At 43.2% G+C, this 20,912-nt stretch overlaps 1 protein-coding gene across 3 annotated transcripts in view; it reads left to right on the top strand.

Moving 5' to 3' along the window:
• plxdc1 (plexin domain containing 1) overlaps positions 1–20,912 on the top strand; it is a 540,924-nt gene that overhangs the window by 29,495 nt on the left and 490,517 nt on the right. For all 3 annotated transcript variants that reach the window (XR_013195559.1, XM_077205815.1, XM_077205814.1), the window contains exon 2: positions 2,367–2,533. Coding sequence is in view for 2 of the 3 variants with exons in the window: in XM_077205815.1 (XP_077061930.1) it covers positions 2,367–2,533 (167 nt within the window). In the remaining variant the exon portion in view is untranslated. The remainder of the gene's footprint in view (positions 1–2,366; positions 2,534–20,912) is intronic.

Below are 20,912 nucleotides of genomic sequence, written 5' to 3'. Positions count from 1 at the left end.
GCTTCGAAGCGAAAACATATCTGAATGTTGCCAGCATACATCCTTATATACCTAGCCTGGCAAGCCAGACCTATCAAGATGTTAGGTCTGGGAACTCACAATTGGCATACCTCAATCCGAGGGGGGGGGATAAACGGTTGTCTTTCAAATTCCGTTTGCACGCAATAGGACAGCGCTACAACCAACCAGAGCAACGGACGGCTGTGGCTGAGTGACTCCAATGCGTTTTCCCACCAGCGGAGCTAGTTGATAGACCTATATTAAACTTTTGCCGTATCCGGTCGTCAAAACTCCGAACACATCTTCTTTTTTTTAAGAATGACTTAAGTGACGTTCTCTTAACTCCAAGTCATCCAGAGTCGCGGCCAAAGCCGATTCGAAAGACCGCTGTTCGCCAGCAGCATCTTCTTTGTTTTCAAGTAGCAGATCACCTATGGAAATCACGCGGAACCGTCACAACTCTGCCGTCATTATGTTAAGCCCGCCCACCAACTCTATACACGATGTGATTGGCCTGACCAGAGTTTGTTTTTTCCAGCTCGAATGCCAACGGAGAGTTTCTAGACCACACTTTGCTGCAAAATATTTTTTGCTGCCGCTAGGGTGCGTCTAGATTTCTAGGCTATTATATACCCACAAGGTGGGGTGGAGTGACGCTATGCAATTTACGCAGACCCATGGCATTTCTTTGCCATTGGCTCGTTTTGTAATGCTCGAAGTTGATAGGCTTTCTAAGCGAAACCCCATTCGTCACTTGCACATAGAGAGGGAGACCATACAATGGCAACAATAAAACAAAGACAAACTCACTTGTATTAAACAAAGAATTTTTTTATTAACAAAGTTACTTTTGCCTCCACTATCATCCTGTCTATCACCCTGCTGTCTCACTCTCGCGGCTATGATTACAGTTACAGTAAAAATTGAATTAACCATCATTGATACCCACCCTCAGCTGATTTGCATTACAGTATTTGCAATGACCCTCCCCTTGTCCAAACCTGAGCGTATTGTCTAAAAGTAAAGTTATGACTTCTGCGTATTTACACTTGACTGAAAATTGGTCTGTGCTTCACTTCACAGCCGCTCTGCGCTGTCTAGCGCAGCTTCAACACAGAGATTTAACTCTGCACAGCTAAATATAACAGGCTGGGTGCAGATTTAATATTTCTGATATAAATATTTCTGTGAAACAAGTTAAGTTGCACAGAAGAAAGCCCAATCTAGGACCTGCCCTGTTCAGTTTAAAAAGAGGTACTGCTATAGCAGCAGAACCAGAGGACTATTATTTTGTTGAACAGACTTGGGACCTCACTTATAACCATTGCGCACGCACAAAACAGGCCCTGAAAGAGGCGTACGCCACTTGGGTCCTTTAAAGGGTAACTAAACACTAAAACAACTTTTTTAAGTTAATGATCTGTAAGAATGGAGCTTCATAAATGCTGTTCATTGATTCCAGTAAATTTTTTGACATTTTGGTTTAAAGTGTTTTAATTCTACAATATATGGTGTGAAAACGTCTGAGTGCTGCCCTCTTCAGGTTGAACGGTGGCTACTGCAGTTGAATTTTCCTATTGGATGTTTGCGGTGGTTCGTGACGCAGCGGTTGTTGGTGACGTAGGCAGGTTCCATACAAAGAGATGCATCTCAGGTACACGACCCCCTCCGCTGGGCTCTGCCCACTTTTCCAGCATTTTTCAAATATTGCCAGTGGGTTGAGTCAGGCTCTGACCAGGTGTTTAGTTACCCTTTAAGGCCCAAAGCCCTGAAAGGGCGAATTGTTTTCTTTAGGATTATTATTATTATTATCCAGCTTGGTGAAGAGTAGCCATCCAAAGGTCCTTTTCATAAAAACTTGACATTTGGCAGCTGGTGATATTTTTATTACCTCTAAAAAGAAAGGACTGGCTGCCTGACAGAAAACTTCAAGGTTGTATTTCTCTTTTAAAGATTATTTCTGATAAACTTTGATTTGTTTTAAATGTCTTAGCCAGTTAGTACAGGTACTGGTCTCTTCCCATACATTTAAAGTAAATGAGGAAGAGGGCTGCCAAGCTTCAAATATGACAAATGACAAAAATCACCAAAACATTTTTCCACCTGTTGCTGATTGGATGGAGGCAGATCTGAATGTAAGCCTGCAGTCAATTGTAAGAAAAGGGTGGGATTTAGATTAAGAATTAAGAAAAATTAAGAATATTTTTTTTAAAGAATGAAACTTATGCACACATGAATTGTTCACAATAAGATCAATAACATGCATTTAGGTGAATTTTCATTTCATGCCAACTTTAACTCAGTCTGAAGACAACATTCATGATTAAGCTAAGGTTACATGCAATTTGTTTTTGTTTTTTTGTCAGGTATAATTCATGGGCAGTCAGAAAAGACTGATGGAGGTCCATCAGACATCCAGAGAACAAGAAGAGACCAGCAAGATCCCAGCAGACGCACTCAGAACCGAACTGGACAAGAGCCAATCAATGGGCTGTCCATTGACACTCTCCCTGACAAAATGACAAAGGTGGTGGTGAGTAAACTATTGTATTACTTTTGTACCTTTTGGACACTTGACTTTTTTTGGTTTTGAATGGTCTTAGTATCACATTCATTACTGATTCATACCATTCTGCCTAAGATGCTTTAAGCCCTGTTCAGACTGTCAGTCCGAATCAGATTTTTGTGCATATGCTATTGGAAGTCAATCATATTAATAAGCAAGTGTGCAACGTAAAAAAAAAAAAAAGAAGAAAAATATCACATGAAAATCTGTTTTATATGCGGTTTGAAATACTATTCAAATCACATTTCTGAAAATCTGATTCAGTCTGACCCCTTTGATCAGAATCTGTGTAGCTTTTATGCTTTCTTACACCACATAAAATGTAAAAATTTCAGACGTTGTTGTAGGAAACATGCTGAAAATCATTGCAGACAAAAGGTTGTGTTGTAGCTGCGTCAAGCAGATATTCTAGAGAGAGTATCTGGGGTGCTTTCCATCAACTTCAGTTTTATTGCACCCCATTAAAGAGGTTCCCACGCTGGACCCGCCCCCTCCCTCCCACTTCCGGACTGGTCATGTGACCGTGGGAATTTTCCCACAATACCCAACCCACCCCTCCTTCCCACTTCCGGATGTACACCTGTGCGTGGGAAATTTTCCCACGCTAGCCCCTCCTCATTCCTCCCCTTATGGTCTGAACAGATGAAGCGTGGGGGAATTTCCCACGATCACTAGTTCTCAATGTAAAAATGTTCAAAATGGTGGAAAAACATTCAGATCAATATATTTTCATCTTTTTTAAAGAAATGTATAATAAAAGGTCAGAGGTAAGATCAGTGTTTTTTATTTAAAAAGAGGGCTGTTCTTTCACATTTACATTTGAAGTTGTACTTTTCACAATCACATATAAAAATACATTAAAACAATGTACATCGTTAAAACACATACATACATTTTAAAAATGTTAAAAAGTATGAATTGCAAATATGTTCTAGACTTAAAACATGTATTAAAAATATATCATGCAAATAGTTTTATTTTCTAACATACGTTTGAAGAAAAGTTGTACGTTTACAATTACCTAGTGTTTAAAGGTATTAAAAACGTTGTATAAAGTTAAAATACACGTCTTTAGCATTCATACATTTGCAAAATGTTCAAAACGTTAAAACATCAATGAAAAAGTGTAAATTGCAAGTTATTAAAATGTGTTAGTATTAAAACATAGAAAACATCATTTTAAAAATGTTAATTATAAAACATAGATTTTAAAAAAAAATTTGATCCATAAACCTTTACCTTCACACAGTATTTGTAAAACTATTACATTTGACATAAAACATCTTTTTTAAAAACTGTTTCAAACACATCATAATATTTAAACTACATGTTTAAAATCATATTAAAAAAGGCCTTTACGCTTTTACAATTCCGTTTGTTGAAAGAGAACCAAAACTCTTATTATCCATTTGTATATATTATACTGTATTATATATTATACATTTGTAATACGTTAAAACATCTTTGAAAAAAGTTTAAATTGCATTTTCTTAAAGTTTCAAAATGTGTTATCATTAAAACATAGAAAACAATATTTGTAAAATGTTAAAAAGTATGAATTGCAAACATGTTCTAGAATTAAAATATGTATTCAAATTATAACATCCAAATAGTTTTATTTTCTAACATACGTTTGAAGAAAAGTTGTACTTTCACAATTACATAGTGTTTAAAGGTATTAAAAACGTTGTATAAAGTTAAAATACACGTCTTTAACGTTCATACATTTGTAATATGTTAAAAACGTTAAAACATCAATGAAAAAGTTCAAATTGCATTTTCTTAAAGTTATCAAAATGTGTTAGTATTAAAACACAGAAAACAACATTTTAAAAATGTTGATTACAAAAAGAAACATTTTTTAAAGATGTTGATCCGTAAGTATTTAACTTTCGTACATTATTTGTAAAATGTTACATTTTACATAAAACATATATGTTTTTTTAAAAACACATTAAAACAGGCTTACGTTTTTCCAAATCCGTTTGGTGAAAGAAGTTTGGTTTCCAAAAAAGACCCTTTGTGGAGGTGTTTAAAGTAATCACCTGGGAGCTTGATGAAAACACGTCCGGTCACCTCAGAGATCTGTCCGAAATATGACAGAGTGAAAGTGCGCGCAGAGTCAGACACAGACTCCTCCCATGACACGCCTACACCAGGTGCCTAACAATCGTGGGAAAAGACAACAAACATTTCCCACGCTCAGGGGCCTGTTTCAGAAAGAGGTTAAGTGAAAACGTCTCGGTTACGAATGTAACCCTCGTTCCCTGAGTAGGGAAAGGAGACGTCACGTCGGATGACGACGAATGGGGTTTCGCTTAGAAAGCCTATCAACTTCGAGGATTACAAAATGAGCCAATAGCAAAGAAATGCCATGGGTCTGCGGAATTTGCATAGCGTATCTCCGCCCTACCTCGTGGGTATAAAAGGAAGACGCTGGCAACATGCAGATATGTTTCTTCGCTGAGGAGCCAAGACTGAGCTTCAGGCGATCCCCGCCGTACAGCGGAAAGTGGCAGGAAGATGTAACGTCTCCGTTCCCTACTCAGGGAACGAGGGTTACATACGTAACCAAAGACGTTCCCTTTCGTTGTCACTCTGAGTTACGTCGGATGACGACGAATGGGGTTACCAGTCTAATCACGCCACCTTCTTGGCTGCTTCCACTGCCCTGCGTAAATCTGAGATCCTTGTCGTGAGACTGGCACAGACGAAGGACTCCTATCTAGCACAGGAATACCAAGGTACACTGGGGAGCATATCCCAAGGTTTAGGGGAAATGCAATTATTGCCAACCCAGAGGGGGGGGGGGGGGGGGGGGACTTAGAGAATACACATATGACCCGAAGGATGCATATGGAGAACACTGGGGTGTCCAGCGGCAGGGGGAATATTTAAACCCCAGGGGTGGCAAGGTGGCTTGCCAAGTGTCTGTCCTACCCTCGTGGATGTCCCTGAGCATGTGGGCCTGGTAGACCTGCAGAATGGCCATGGCATGCAAAGAGGTGGCTGCCTGTCCCGCCGCTCTGTAAGACTTCGCCACTAGCGTAGACGAATATCTACAGGCTTTGGATGGGTGCTTAGGCTCACCACGAGAAGAAGCGCTCTGAGGACACAGTTGCATCGCAACAGAGCGATCAACCGTGGGGAGCCCAGTGTACCCACGGGCAGCCGCCTCATCGATGGGAGGAAAGGCGGATGAGATCAACGAGCGGTCACGGGAAGACATGGGGGTCTTCCAGGACTTCGAGATCTCATCATGCACGTCCGGGAAGAAAGGTATTGGGGTTTGACGCGGACGGGGGTCCGCGGCCTTACCCAAGTACCAATCATCCAATTGCGAGCGCTCGGGACAGGGTGGAGGGGTCCACTCTAAACCGATGCTCGCGGCGGCCCGGGAAAAAATGGCCGTCATCTCCGGATCCTGTGACGTCACCTCCGGCAGCTGTGACGAGTCTTCACTTCCAGAAGAATCAGACCCACCTTTTGATGCTGCGATAGACATAGTGTCCTCGTCTGGAGCGCCACAGGAAATCCCCTGAACACTCGCGGGTTGCGACATTGGAGAGGGTGCGGCTGGGCACGGACGAACAGTCGGCGCTTTGTTCCAAACCGTCACCCTCAGATCACCCTGGCCACCAGCCGAAGTAGAACCTCTCGTGGAGGCGCTAGATCGGGGTGTGGATGAGGGGACCCTCACTCTTGCGAGATCACTGAGTCTTGATCGTAATGTTGCGATGGTCATGTTCCCGCAGTGAGAACATGAGTCATCCACGAGCGCTGCTCTAGTGTGATCAATGCCCAAACACACTATGCAGCGCTCGTGCCCATCAAAGTCGGCCACCAGTCTACCGCAACCAGAAGTGCATGCATCTTTAAAAAGACGTGCCACGTGCAAGCTCTTTTGTGAGAGAAAAGAAACTCTGAGAGTGTTGAAGCGCCCGGGGAGAAACACGCTCACTGGCAAAACACTGCACAGATAAGCAGTAAGTGCGCGCTCGCTGGGAGATCGCTGTCACACCAACACCAGAGAATCTTGCTCGTCTGTAAAGCTGACAGTTCAGAGATGGCTTGTGGAACGAATGATTAACTTGGCTCCAAAGCGAAAACATATCTGCATGTTGCCACCGTCTTCCTTTTATACCCACGAAGTACGGCGGAGATACGCTATGCAAATTCCGCAGACCCATGGCATTTCTTTGTATTGGGTCATTTTGTCTCATTTATCCGACGTAACTCGGAGTGACAACGAAAGGGAACTCTGAGTATGTTAACCCTGAAATGAGGGAAACTCTGGGTTTTCTGTTTCAGAATGGGAGGTAAGTCAAACCTGAGAAAGCAGGGTAAGTCAAGCCCGTTTCTGAAAGAGAGGTAACTTATACTCAAGAGTCAGTTACCATGGTAACTTACTCTGTGAACCTAACCTGGTCGGGAGCAGGTTTACTTCCGTAAACCCAGAGTTTATTTCGGTCTCCTCCCCTTTTTAACCCTCTGGGGTCCTTCGTTTCAGAGTCACACTCAGGACCTTCGGGTCCAAATGGGCCGGAGGGGTGGGATTAATATTTATTAAAAGAAAATCATCATTTTTTTTTTTACTTGTTTTTTATAATATTTTTTCTTTTCTTTTTTGGTGTTTTGAGGTAATTTTATGATTTATAATTAATATTTATGCAATAAATATGACCCATTTTCCCCAAATTTCCCCCCCCCCATTGAATATAATAGAAAATTATTAAAAAAAATATATATATAAAATTTTTTTAAAGCTGTATTTCATTTTAGAGTCAAGCCTAGACCTCATGAAAGCAATTTTTGAAATGAGATGGATGCATTAAAAATGCAAAACACATATGAAATCTGAATTTTTTAGTTTGTTGATGTATAAAAGTGTGTTTGTTTGTGTGTGTGTGTGTGTGTGTGTGTGTGTGTGTGTGTGTGTGTGTGTGTGTGTGTGTGTGTGTGGATGTGTCTGTTTTGCACTCTTGATGTTTTATAGATTCACCCCTTCACTGTTGTGTGCTTTTTTTCTGGATCGTGGCTGATTTGTAGATTGTACGCACAAAAAAACTCGGTATTTTCACATTTTTGCCAATTTCCCATTCATTTCCTATGCCGGGTCCATTTGGACCCGAAAGTCCTGAGTGTGACAATTTTTTTTACAACCACTTTGATTATTCAATACCTGTCCCCAATTTTTTTGGGTGTTCATATACCAAGTACCAAAACCTTCACCAAATTTCAGACCATTCCGATGAAGCTATGATTTTTAAAAAATAAATATTTAAATGTTTCGGGTCCATTTGGGCCGAAGGACCCAAGAGGAAGCGGTGTTTAAACACCTCATTCATTCTTTCGGTACATTTATTCATTGCTGTTTTTTTCCCCAAGTTTTTTAATAAGATAAAGTCTATATAACTTCTTAACTGGCAACTGAAAATACAGTAGATTAGAGTTACATCATGTAGTTCTAAACAAATTCTACAGAATTAAACTCTGGCATTCACTAAAAATCACTGAACTGTGTTCATCTGTGAACCAGAAGTTGATGGACCTTCCTCCTACTGTTCTTCCACACTCTGGGGACGGGGGAGAGATAAGAATATCCATTTATACTTAGATATAAACTTATATTCTATAGGCTACTCCACATAAATAATGTGAAGGAATGTGAATGTGTAGATTGTTTGATGTGTAGCACATAATATTAACATTTCCTCTGTAGCCCTCTCTGTGGCAGCAGAAAATGTTTCTTCATCCCCATCGTCCTGTGAAGATGAGCATTTGGTTGAGCACATTTTATAATACTATTTGTCATAATTGCTGGTGTATTGAGTAGGCTACTTACAACTGTCTGGGGTTCTGTTGGGACAGGAGGCTCCAAAAGACAGCTATTACCATCAGAATCTGTTGGTAGCAACAAAAAACCCAACCCAAAGTAAAATATATGGAAATATCAAAAACAACCTATATAAAAAAATAACACATACAGTGGGACAAAAAAGTATTTAGTCAGCCACCAATTGTGCAAGTTCTCAAACTTAAAAAGATGAGAGAGGCCTGTAATTTTCATCATAGGTACACTTCAACTATGAGAGACAAAATGAGAAAAAGAAAATCCAGAAAATCACATTGTAGGATTTTTAATGAATTTATTTGCAAATTATGGGGGAAAATAAATAATTTTGGTCAATAACAAAAGTTTCTCTCAATACTTTGTTATATACCCTTTGTTGGCAATGACAGAGGTCAAACGTTTTCTGTAAGTCTTCACAAGGTTTTCACACACTGTTGCTGGTATTTTGGCCCATTCCTCCATGCAGATCTCCGCTAGAGCAGTGATGTTTCGGGGCTGTCGCTGGGCAACACGGACTTTCAACTCCCTCCAAAGATTTTCGATGGGGTTGAGATCTGGAGACTGGCTAGGCCACTCCAGGACCTTGAAATGCTTCTTACGAAGCCACTCCTTCGTTGCCCGGGCAGTGTGTTTGGGATCATTGTCATGTTGAAAGACCCAGCCACGTTTCATCTTCAATGCCCTTGCTGATGGAAGGATGTTTTCACTCAAAATCTCAAGATACATGGCCCCATTCATTCTTTCCTTTACATGGATCAGTCGTCCTGGTCCCTTTGCAGAAAAACAGCCCCAAAGCATGATGTTTCCACCCCGATGCTTCACAGTGGGTATGGTGTTCTTTGAATGCAACTCAGCATTCTTTTTCTCCTCCAAACACGACGAGTTGAGTTTTTACCAAAAAGTTCTATTTTGGTTTCATCTGACCATATGACATTTTCCCAATCCTCTTCTGGATCATCCAAATGCTCTCTAGCAAACTTCAGACGGGCCTGGACATGTACTGGCTTAAGCAGGGGGACACGTCTGGCACTGCAGGATTAGTCCCTGGCGGCGTAGTGTATTACTGATGGTAGCCTTTGTTACTTTGATCCCACCTCTCTGCAGGTCATTCACTGGGTCCCCCCATGTGGTTCTGGGATTTTTGCTCACCGTTCTTGTGATCATTTTGACCCCACGGGCTGAGATCTTATATGGAGCCCCAGATCGAGGGAGATTCTCAGTGGTCTTGTATGTCTTCCATTTCCTAATAATTGCCCCCACAGTTGATTTCTTCACACCAAGCTGCTTACCTATTTCAGATTCAGTCTTCCCAGCCTGGTGCAGGTGTACAATTTTGTTTCTGGTGTCCTTTGACAGTTCTTTGGTCTTGGCCCTAATGGAGTTTGGAGTGTGACTGTTTGAGGTTGTGGACAGGTGTATTTTATACTGATAACAAGTTCAAACAGGTGCCATTAATACAGGTAACGAGTGGAGGACAGAGGAGCCTCTTAAAGAAGAATGTTACAGGTCTGTGAGAGCCAGAAATCTTGCTTGTTTGTAGGTGACCAAATACTTATTTTCCCCCATAATTTGCAAATAAATTCAATAAAAATCCTACAATGTGATTTTATGGATTTTTTTCTCATTTTGTCTCTCATAGTTGAAGTGTACCTATGATGAAAATTACAGACCTCTCTCATCTTTTTAAGTGGGAGAACTTGCACAATTGGTGGCTGACTAAATACTTTTTTGCCCCACTATATGTAGACCTCTTACATTTTATGAATGCACTTCAATCTTTGGGAGTGACTGGCTCTGATGAAGTCCCTCCAGGAATTCCCTCAGCCATTGGCCTTCCAGCATTCAGGCTCAGGGCCATCTCCATCTCCTCTGCATCTCCATCTCCATCTCCATCTCCTCTGCATCTCCATCTCCATCTCCATCTCCGCTGCATCTCCATCTCCTCTGCATCATCATCTCCATCTTTGCGAGCCTCTTCCTTATTTCTGTTGGCTGAGTAGAAGTCAAATGAGAATGAACATTTAATTGTGTTAATTAGACCTATGTCAAAAATGCTGCTGCACTGCAAGACAATGGATGCTATTTAGTTATTTAATATGTCAAATGTTTGTAAAGTCAGGTAGCCTACATCCATGATATGCTCAAGCCTTACCTGATTGAATTATGTTTTTATATTTCATTTTCAGCTGCTGCCATGTTCTTTTAATGCCTGCAGGACTGCACCTACATGAAAATTAAAATTAGGTTGAATAACATACTGTTCTTACAGTTTCACCTCTGATATTATAACAGTTGGGTAAGTTACTATAAAATAGTTATTAATTACTAACTACAAATGACATCTTCAACAGTGTAATTAGATTAATGTAATAATTACTATCTCCAGAAAGAATTGGTATACTTATTACTAATGACTTTATAAATCCCATATCAACCTCAACCACTTGAACAATACAAAAGAGACAATAAATTGCACTTTTAATGCGTTCAAATTAACAATATACAATTGCATGAATTATTCTTGAATTGACCAAAGTGTGTAGAGAGAGAAGGTTACATTAAAAATATACCTTTTAAAAATGTTATGTTAAATCCACTATTGTTTTATACAGATTATTCTATAGTCTATGCAGTATTTAATGCAATGACATCATATTTTATTTATATTACAGATGAATTAAGAGTAATCCCTTTAATTAAATTACAGTTTTTAGATTACTTGGTAATTACACCCAACACTGTATAACAGTAAAATGTAAACTTACGCATTGACTCGAGCAACTATTTTCTCCCAAACTAACTCTCTCGATCGCCGCTGCTGCCCTGTTGCTTAAAAAAAAATGTTTGTGTACTGCTGGTGAGAAATATGCAGATCTCTTTTTGTCTGGGGCTGTTACAGTGGTGACTCATAATATCTGCGCTCCATTGATAATGACTTTTTATAGTTGTGGTGCACGCGCTTAACTGAGAGTCAGTCAACTTAGAGTTGATTGAACTTACTCATTTCAGCTGTTCTGAAACCGAAAACTCAGAGTTCCCTTTCGTTGTCACTCCGAGTTACGTCGGATGACGACGAATGGGGTTTCGCTTAGAACACCTATCGACTTCGAGTATTACAAAACGAGCCAATGGCAAAGAAGAGCCATTGAGAGTGCCTGCTGATCTGTGCAGTGATCTGCCAGTGTGTTTGTGTCTCCCTGTGTGCTTCAACATCGCAGAGTTTTTTTCTCCTCTCTTAAAACAGCTCGCACGTGGCACGTCTTTTTAAAGACGGCTCGCCCGTGCATTTCTGGTTGTAGCGGACTGGTATCGGACTCTGATGGGCACGAGCGCTGTCTAGTGTGTTTGGGCTTTGATCATGCTTGAACAGCGCTCGTGGATGACTCATGTTCTCTCTGGGAACGTGATCATCGTGTCATATATAGGTCGAGACTCGGTGAACTCGCAAGAGTGAGAGTCTCCTCATCCACCCCCTGATCTTCGGCTGGTGGCCAGGGTGACCTGAGGGTGTTGGTCTGGAACAAGGCGCCGACTCTGTGTCCGCGACCCCAGCCCCCCTCTTCAATGACGGTGCCCGCTAGCGAACTGATGATTCCACGAGTCTACCCTCGGGTGGCCCGTGTGTTTTCATTTGAAGCTACAGAGGATGATGCTGTGTCTATAGCAGCATCACTAGGTGGGCTTGATTCTTCTGGAAATGACGACTCATCACAACTGCCACCCTCTGGTGTGCATACCGCTGTGCCTGAGTCTGATCCGGAGATGACGGCCATGCTTTCCCGGGATGATTGGTTTTTGAGTGAGGCCTCCGACCCGCGTCCACGGCAAGCCCCAATATCTTTCCTCCCGGACGTGCATGATGAGATCACGGGTCCGCTCGTTGGTCTCATCCGCCTTTCCTCCCCTCAGGGGCCGCTGCCCATGGGTACACTGGGGTCCCCCCGGTTGAACGCTCTGTTGCCATGCTACTGTGTCCTCAGATTGCTTCCCGGCACAATCCTAAGCACCCGTCCAAAGCCTGTAGTTCTTTTCGTCTACACTAATCTGTGGCGAAATCCTATAGTGCCACAGGACAGGCAGCCGCCTCACTGCATCCCATGACCGTTCTGCTGGTCTACCTGACCCAGATGCTCATGGACATGCAGGAGGGTAGGACTGACCCGAGGCTCTTCAGTGAGCTGCGCACCGCCACTGACCTTGCTCTCCGAGCGACGCAAATGGCCGTACGCTCTCGGAGTCAGGTGATGTTCACCATTCTGGGGCTGACCGGTCTGATGTGCACGATGTCGGGCGGACCCGTCTGCTCGACACCCCCATCTCCCAGGTCGGCCTCTTCGGCGGTGCGGTTGAGTGCTTCTGCCCAACAGTTCTCAACCGCCCATGAGCAGATTGAGGTTATTCTGCCCGACGGCCCCGCTGTCCGCTCAGATCCCTCAGTCTTACCACCGCCGAAGGCGCCCTCCTACGGTTCCAACCCCGCCCGTTCACCCGGGCCTGGCTCTGGAAGACCGTAGGGGGGATGCCACAGCCCTCTCCAGCCCCGCCCCCCGCTAAACGTCGGGTTAAGCGGCACTTTTGAGATGGGCTGCTCAGAGATGAGACTCAGTTCTTTCCAGGAGTTGGTAGCAGGGCCACTCCTTTCCCCGGTGGAGGGCTGGCGAAGAATCCTTATTCAGAAAGAACTGACTCTCTCGTCTCTGAGCATATAGAGTTCTCGGACGACACAGAGCGCTGGGGTGCCATGCACAATGGACATGCTGTCACACTCTCATGTTGAGCAGAAATGCTCCTGAAAAATTCTGTGAGATTTATCACACCCAGGTGTTGAGCAGAAATTCTCCTGAAGTTCAGTGAATTTCTTCCCACTTAGGTGTTGAACAAGGTTGCTCCTGAAGCTCAGTGATTCTCGCATGTAGTGTTGAGCAGTATGGCATGTCTATTGCCTCGAGTTGCTGGCAGTACGCCTTGCCCTGCACCGTTTCCGGGCGTTGCTCAGGGGTCAACACGTACTAGTCCGATCAGACAGTACCGCCACAGTAGGGTATATCAACCGTCAAGGTGGTCTACGCTCGCGCCGTATGTCGCAACTCGCCCGCCACCTCCTCTTATGGAGTCAGAAGCATTTGAGGTCGCTTCCAGCCATTTTCATTTCCGGAGTCCTGAACTGTGCAGCCGACGAGCTCTCACGGCTTCAGCCCCTCCCTGGAGAATGGCGACTCCATCCCCAGTCGGTTCAGCTGATTTTGGACCAGTTCAGGGACGCACAGATAGATCTGTTTGCCTCTCACGACTCGACCCATTACGACCTGTATTATTCCCTGACCGAGGGCATGCTCGGCACGGATGCACTGGCGCACAGCTGGTCGCGGGGCCGCAAATATGCATTCCCCCAGTGAGCCTTCTTGCGCAGACCTTGCGCAAGGTCAGGGAGGACGAGGAGCAGGTCATCCTGGTTGCCCCTTACTGGCCCAACCGGACCTGGTTTCCCGAACTAGTACTCCTCGCGACAGCACCTCCCTGGCCGATCCCTCTAAGGAAGAACCTTCTTTCTCAGGGACGGGGCACCCTATGGCACCCTCGTCCCGATCTCTGGAACCTCCACGTGTGGCTCCTCGATGGGACGAGGCAGGTTTGAGTACCCTACCACCAGCGGTGGTGGCTACCATCACTTCCGCTAGGGCGTCGTCCACGAGACACGTCTATGCGTTGAAGTGGAACCTCTTCGTCAGCTGGTGCTCTTCTCACCGAGAAGACCCCCGGAGATGCTCGATCAGCGTTGTGCTTTCCTTCCTTCAACAGGGGCTGGAGCGAAGGCTGTCTCCCGACACCCTGAAGGTCTATGTTGCCGCTGTTGCCGCACACCATGACCTCATCGAAGGCAAGTCGGTGGGGAAGCACGACCTGGTCATCAGGTTCCTGAAAGGAGCGAGGAGACTAAAACCGCCTCACCCTCCTCTCGTTCCCTCTTGGGACCTCTCAGTGGTTCTAACTGCCCTGAAGAGTGCTCCATTTGAGCCCCTGCAATCAGTCGAGCTTAAATTCCTGTCTATGAAGACAGCGCTCCTGGTTGCACTGGCCTCCATCAAGAGGGTAGGGGACCTGCATGCATTCTCTGTTGACGAAGCGTGCCTGGAATTCGGGCCGGCTTACTCTCACTTGATCCTGAGACCCCGGCCTGGATATGTGCCCAAGGTTCCTACCACTCCCTTCCGGGACCAGGTGGTGAACCTGCAGGCGCTGCCCCTGGAGGAGGCAGAACCAGCCTTGGCACTGCTCTTTCCAGTACGCGCTCTCCGCGCCTATGTAGACAGAACGCAGTGTTTCAGGACCTCAGACCAGCTCTTTGTCTGTTATGGTGGGAAGCTGAAGGGAAAGGCTCTCTCCAAGCAAAGGTTGTCTCACTGGATAGTGGACGCCATTGCTTTGGCTTACCAACAGCAAGGTCGACCATGCCCCCTTGGTGTACACTGCCCACTCCACCCGGAGTGTGGCGTCCTCTTGGGCTCTAGCGCATGGCGCCTTGCTAACAGACATCTGCAGAGCTGCAGGCTGGGCGACACCTAACACATTCGCCAGATTCTACAATCTCCGAGTGGAGCCAGTGTCCTGTCATGTACTCGTTTCAACCAGCTAGTACTGGACCCGCTCAGGTGTCTGCGTTTGCTCGCCATTCCACTCCACGGACTGGATACGTGCGATTTCTCCTGAGGTAAGCTTCTCCGAAAGCCCTGAGTTCCTCCAGCACTCCTGACGTCGGCGCCAGTGTCTATTGCCTGCGCGTCGGCTAGGAGCCTCCCGTGTGCATGGTCCCTCCTCTGAGCAACCCCCACATGTGTATTTCCACTGTAAGCCTCTCTGAGCATGTGTCTTTCCCTTGGCAAGCCACCTTGCCACCCCTGGGGTTGAAATATTCCACCTGCTGCTGGATACCCCAGTGTTCTCCATATGTTTCCTTCGGGTCATATGTGTATTCTCTAATTTCCCCCCCCCTCTGGGTTGGCATTAATTGCATACTTCCCCTAGCTTGGGATATGCTTCCCAGTGAACCTTGGTATTCCTGTGATAAATGTAGTCCTTCGTCCAGTATACGACAGGAATCTCGATATACGCAGGGCACTGGAAGACAGCTGAGAAGGTGGCGTGATTAGACTGGTAACCCCATTCGTCGTCATCCGACGTAACTCGGAGTGACATCGAAAGGGAACGTCTTTGGTTACGTATGTAACCCTCGTTCCCTGAGTAGGGAACGGAGACGTTACGTCTTCCTGCCACTTTCCGCTGTACCAGACACTTTCCGGTGTCGCCTGAGCTCAGTCTTGGCTCCTCAGCGAAGAAACATATCTGCATGTTGCCGGCGTCCTCCCTTTTATACCCACGAGGTAAGGCAGAGATACGCTATGCAAATTCTGCAGACCCATCGCATTTCTTTGCCATTGGCTCATTTTGTAATACTCGAAGTCGATAGGTGTTCTAAGCGAAACCCTATTCGTCGTCATCCGACGTAACGTCTCCGTTCCCTACTCAGGGAACGAGGGTTACATACGTAACCAAAGACGTTTCCCATCTTAGGGTAAGTCAACTCAGAGTTCAAGCTTTAACTGAGAGTCGGTTGAACCTCCTTATTGAAACAGGCCCCAGGAGTATCTGAAACCTGTCCGCATCCTTTCAGGCAAAGTTAGGAATGACTCTTGAAACAAAAGGCAATGAGCCGGGCCGGCCACACCCACCAAACACACACGCGCGCTCACGCACACACACACACACACACGGATGTTCTTATGTCTCATTGGACACCCCGTGTGACGCTTACGATGACGTCACTCTAAGGGATTTCCCTACAGCGGTCTGTTTAAAAAGTCACAAACTCGTGATTTTTTTACAAGCAGAACACTATCCCACATAGCATTTTTTTCTGGCCCCGCTCCGGGCCACACAATCACTTTTCCCTCGGCCCAAGTACCGCAAAGAATGACGGCCCTGAAGTGGCCCAGAACTGGATTAAAGACAAGGGTCACACATGGGCCATAACCGTCCCGAATCTCAGCCAGTTAGTCACCTTTAACTGGCCCTGAACTGGGCCAAAACAGGTTTTATCATTGGTACCCATTCTCAGCCATAAGTTAACCATATCATGCTTTAACCAGAAACCCCAAAACTGAGCCATAAGCCAGCCTAATCTTACCCAAACTATGTGTAAAAATAAGGCACAAGAAAATTAAATTCTCAAAAATAGTTTAATTAACAATAGGCACAATACAATAATAAATTATTATTATTTCCTATTGTTTTAGTACATTCAAGGCTTAACATCTTAGTTATTACCACCTCAAAGTGCATTTAATTTCAAAATGTTCTGGTTAAACAGTAGTTTACTTATTGTAGTAATACACAAGCCAAAAAAAAAAGAAGCTAGAATTTGTGAACACTATTTTAGTTGCCTGAACTGCCAACTATGTACAACATTTTTCAATTCTAACTAAATGAATCTATCAATGAATCTAGCACTGACATTTAAACATATTATAATGTAATTTTACTCTCAACAAACACAGAGCAAATTTTTAAAAAAATACTTAAAACAAATTTGCACATAAGAATGTTTGTATGTGTGAGGGAGAAAGTGATGCTATTTATGACTTTCCTCAGGAAGTGAAGTATAGCTCTGCAGCCCCTCTTTTCTCCTCAAGCGCTCTATCTCCTTCCTCCATCTCTATCAGGAGCAAGCTGAAGCCATCTTTGTATTTTTGCTTCTATCTCCTGATCAGTGGCATGTGTCAGATGATTTTTCCTCACAGCAGCTAAAAGACAAAATACTAAATTAACAAATACATATACAAATATTCGTCCACCTACTGTAAATAAATTTAGGTAACAAAATAAAACAAGGTTGCTTCGGTTAATTTTTATACAGGAAATGATTGCTTATAATGTGGCACTAATGAATGACCCGCAGGACAGTCGGGTCTTCAGTCTGTACTCGCGTTCTCAAGTTCAGGGCAGTGAATCAGCTAACGTTACCATATAGGCAAAAGTTAACTTCAATAAAGAACAAGGTGACATCCGAGTTTGAAATCAGGTATTTAAAAAAGCTCCAAAAAATAGATGTTCCACTATTTTTTAAAGATTGCCATTACATAACTTGCCAAAATAACCTTCGTAAACCGCCACGGTCGATTTTTAATCGAGGTTAAGGTTAAATAAAAATAGGCTACAAAAAAAAATAAGAGAGCTGTAAACACATCGCTTAATCTGTTTCGGCATGAGTGCAAAAGAGAACCCATGTGGATGCATATCTGCTGTTTGCATTACATCTAATGTTAGGTCGTACAGAATATAGACAGTAAAAAAGAATAGGGTCGTGCACAAAATAGCTTCACTTACCTGAGCAGCGGTTGGGTTGTCTGACAGACGCTACATCCTTCAGCGGGAGAAATTTCAAACGACGCATCACGTGAACCTAATCCACCAACCAGAAAGCTGCTGTTACTGAAGCGATCGCACCAAAATAAACAATAGTTCACTGCACAGTTAATTGTACATATTTTTAAACTGTTATTTAGTATATATATATATATATATATATATATATATATATATATATATATATATATATATAGTAAGTTTTAACAATTGTCATGTTAGGAAAATTTATATTTTGTTCAGGTCAAATGGATTTTGGATTATTTAAATTATTATTGAATTTTGTGAACACTGCTGAAAACTAAATGCTATATTTATTAATTATGTATATTTTTTTCTGGACATAGCTTTTTCACTGACTCATAAGTCAATTCATATTATTATTGTTATTAATTTTTAAAATCATTACATCTCTTTCGTAGTTTTGATAACTGCACCATCCATGGACAACACTTTAAACTGTTTTATTCCTACACGCACACACATAATCCTCAAAATCCTTAGTTGACAACACTTGATTTTAACTATTATTTACATTGAACAAGCAAATCTGCACATTCTCTCTCCATTAGATGTTTTCCAACTTCCCGGAAAGTTTTTGAACTGTCCAAATCAGGAACAGAGCCGGGGGTGTTTGGAATTTTCAAAGGGGCTTTTTACAGTTTTATAACAAATAAAATTATGTCGCAGGAGAAGTTAGCGGACATTATTCAAAAGGAATTGCAAATTGTATTTGCAATTGCATTTTCAATTTGTGGACGCATAAAATGTGACATAATCCAAACGCAATTGCAAATCGCGTATTACCGTTTGCATTTTCGTTTAAGCGAACGCACACTGTCTGACAAATTTAAAATGAATAAAGCAAAGTCTGTTTGCAACTGTTTCCCATATCTTACGAGTTTTGGCCCTGTCATATTTAAATAGCAATTTCAATTACCACGTCTGCTTTTTTCACATTCTCAGCGTCGCATGTAGCCAGCCAAAACTCAAATGGAATACTAATTCCCTGAGTGTTTCCATTTCCGATGCCTTTGAAACCTGTCAATCAGTGTCAAGGGTGGGATTATGCTATGGAGCGTGTTTGTGTTGGGAAGGGACGTTACTCACAGTCGACGGTCAAGAGGTGTTTTATTGAATAGCCCGGCCAAGAGGAACGTAAGGAATGGCGACATCTGGAGGAAAGGAGCGTAGACGTTTGTCTGTTGACCGAGAGCATCAGGCGGTTGGTAACAACTGGACTAGGAATGGACAGGGGTCAGGAAGTGACGGATCAGGAAGTGAGGATGGGGAGATGGATGTTGGAAGAGGGAATTTGGAAGAATGGAAAGTAGTAAGGAAAAAACGCAAAAATAAATATAGAGACGAATCGGATGGTAGTGACATCGACAAGGGGGAAAAAAGGAGAAAAGGAGTGAAGATGATTTCAAGGTATTTATCAAATTGTTGAAAGAGGGGACTACTTTTGATGAGTGGAGTCCAATCCTACTAACCAAAACTCTACACAAAGATATTGGGGAAATAAGGAGTGCTAAAAAATTGAGAAATGGTTCTTTACTGGTAATATGTAAAAATATGGAACAACAACAGAAAGCAATAAAGATAAATAAACTGAATGGACAGCGAGTGAAGTGTTCAATGGTGTATGACAAGAAGCTTGTTAGAGGTGTAATCACAGGGATTCCTCTGAGTGAGCCAGTGGATTCAGTGAAAGAAGGAATAAACAATGTTAAGGTCAGGGAAGCAAAATGACTAAAAATAAGAAGGAATGGAAATATATGTGACGGTCTTTCAATCTTGATAACTTTTGAGGAAGAAAATCTTCCAGGAAAAGTCTTTATTGGATACATGAGTTACAATGTCAGGGTTTACATTCCACCTCCACTGCGGTGTTTTAAATGCCAAAGATATGGGCATGTAGCTGCGATATGTAAGGGAAAACAAAGATGTAGTAAATGCAGTGGTGAACACGAATACGGAAAGTGTGAAGAGGAGTAAAGCTAAAATGTTGTGATTGTGTAGGAGAACACAGCGCAGCATATGGTGGATGTGAAGCTAACAAAATAATGAAGGAGGTACAGCGAATTAAATTAGTTCAAGGGGTCTCATTTGCAGAAGCAACTAAGAAAGTCCAAAAAGTTGTGCCTGGAAAAGGGAGGAGAATGTCAATCGACTCCAAATAGGCCATCCAAAGCACCTCCGTCAAAAAAGCATGCAAAAGGTGATGCAACGGATGAATTAACGTTAAGTCAGGTACAGCAAAGCATCATTCAAATAATCAGACTGTCATCCGAGGAAATAAAAGACATGGTAAAAGGAACATTCGAAAAGCATTAATCTGTTGAAAGAAGCGCTAGAAGTGGTGCACTCTGAAATATTCGTCATTCGAAAGGAGAATGAAGATTTGAAAAACAAAAACGAGGCGAACCTGAAGCGCATCTCTGAAATGGAGGACAGAATAAATGATCAGGATCGGTACTGTCGGAGATGGAATCTTCGATTGGAGGGGCTGACCGAACGTGCAGAGGATAATGTCAAGACTCGGGTAATGGAAATCTGCAAAGCGGTGGTTGTCGAAGAAGATCGTAATTTCGTTGCAAACAATGTGGACATTGCTCACCGAGTTGTAAGACCCTTTGCAGACAGCGGCAAGGATAAGAAACCAAGGCCGGTGATAATAAGATTCACTTCCAGAACAGCAAGGGACCTCACATTGGTCCCCACAAGGGACTCCCACATTAGGAAGATTGGAACAATCTTCCTAACATTGTCCGGGAAGCAGACACAGTCTGTCAGTTCAAAGCTAGACTTAAAAACACATCTCTTTGACCTAGCATTCACATAACACTCTATAGACTTCTATAATTCAATATTAGGCTGCTTAGATTAGGTCAGCCGGAACTGGGAACACTTCGCTCAAATCCTGATGTACTCGTTACATCATAAGAAGAATGGCATCTACGCTAATTTTAGTGTCTTTGTTTATCCTGAGGTTTTCCCGCAGCCTGCTGGATCCAGGCCGTTTCCAGATCTGACGAAGGACTTTCGCCTGGACCTGATGACAATGCAGTG

The sequence above is a fragment of the Siphateles boraxobius genome, unplaced genomic scaffold, assembly GCF_051911475.1.
Source record: "Siphateles boraxobius isolate OS27281-9 unplaced genomic scaffold, OSU_SipBor_1 55, whole genome shotgun sequence".
Classification (NCBI taxonomy): Eukaryota; Metazoa; Chordata; class Actinopteri; order Cypriniformes; family Leuciscidae; genus Siphateles; species Siphateles boraxobius.
Note: the sequence above shows the minus strand (reverse complement) of the source record. Positions and strands in the feature narration are given on the sequence as shown.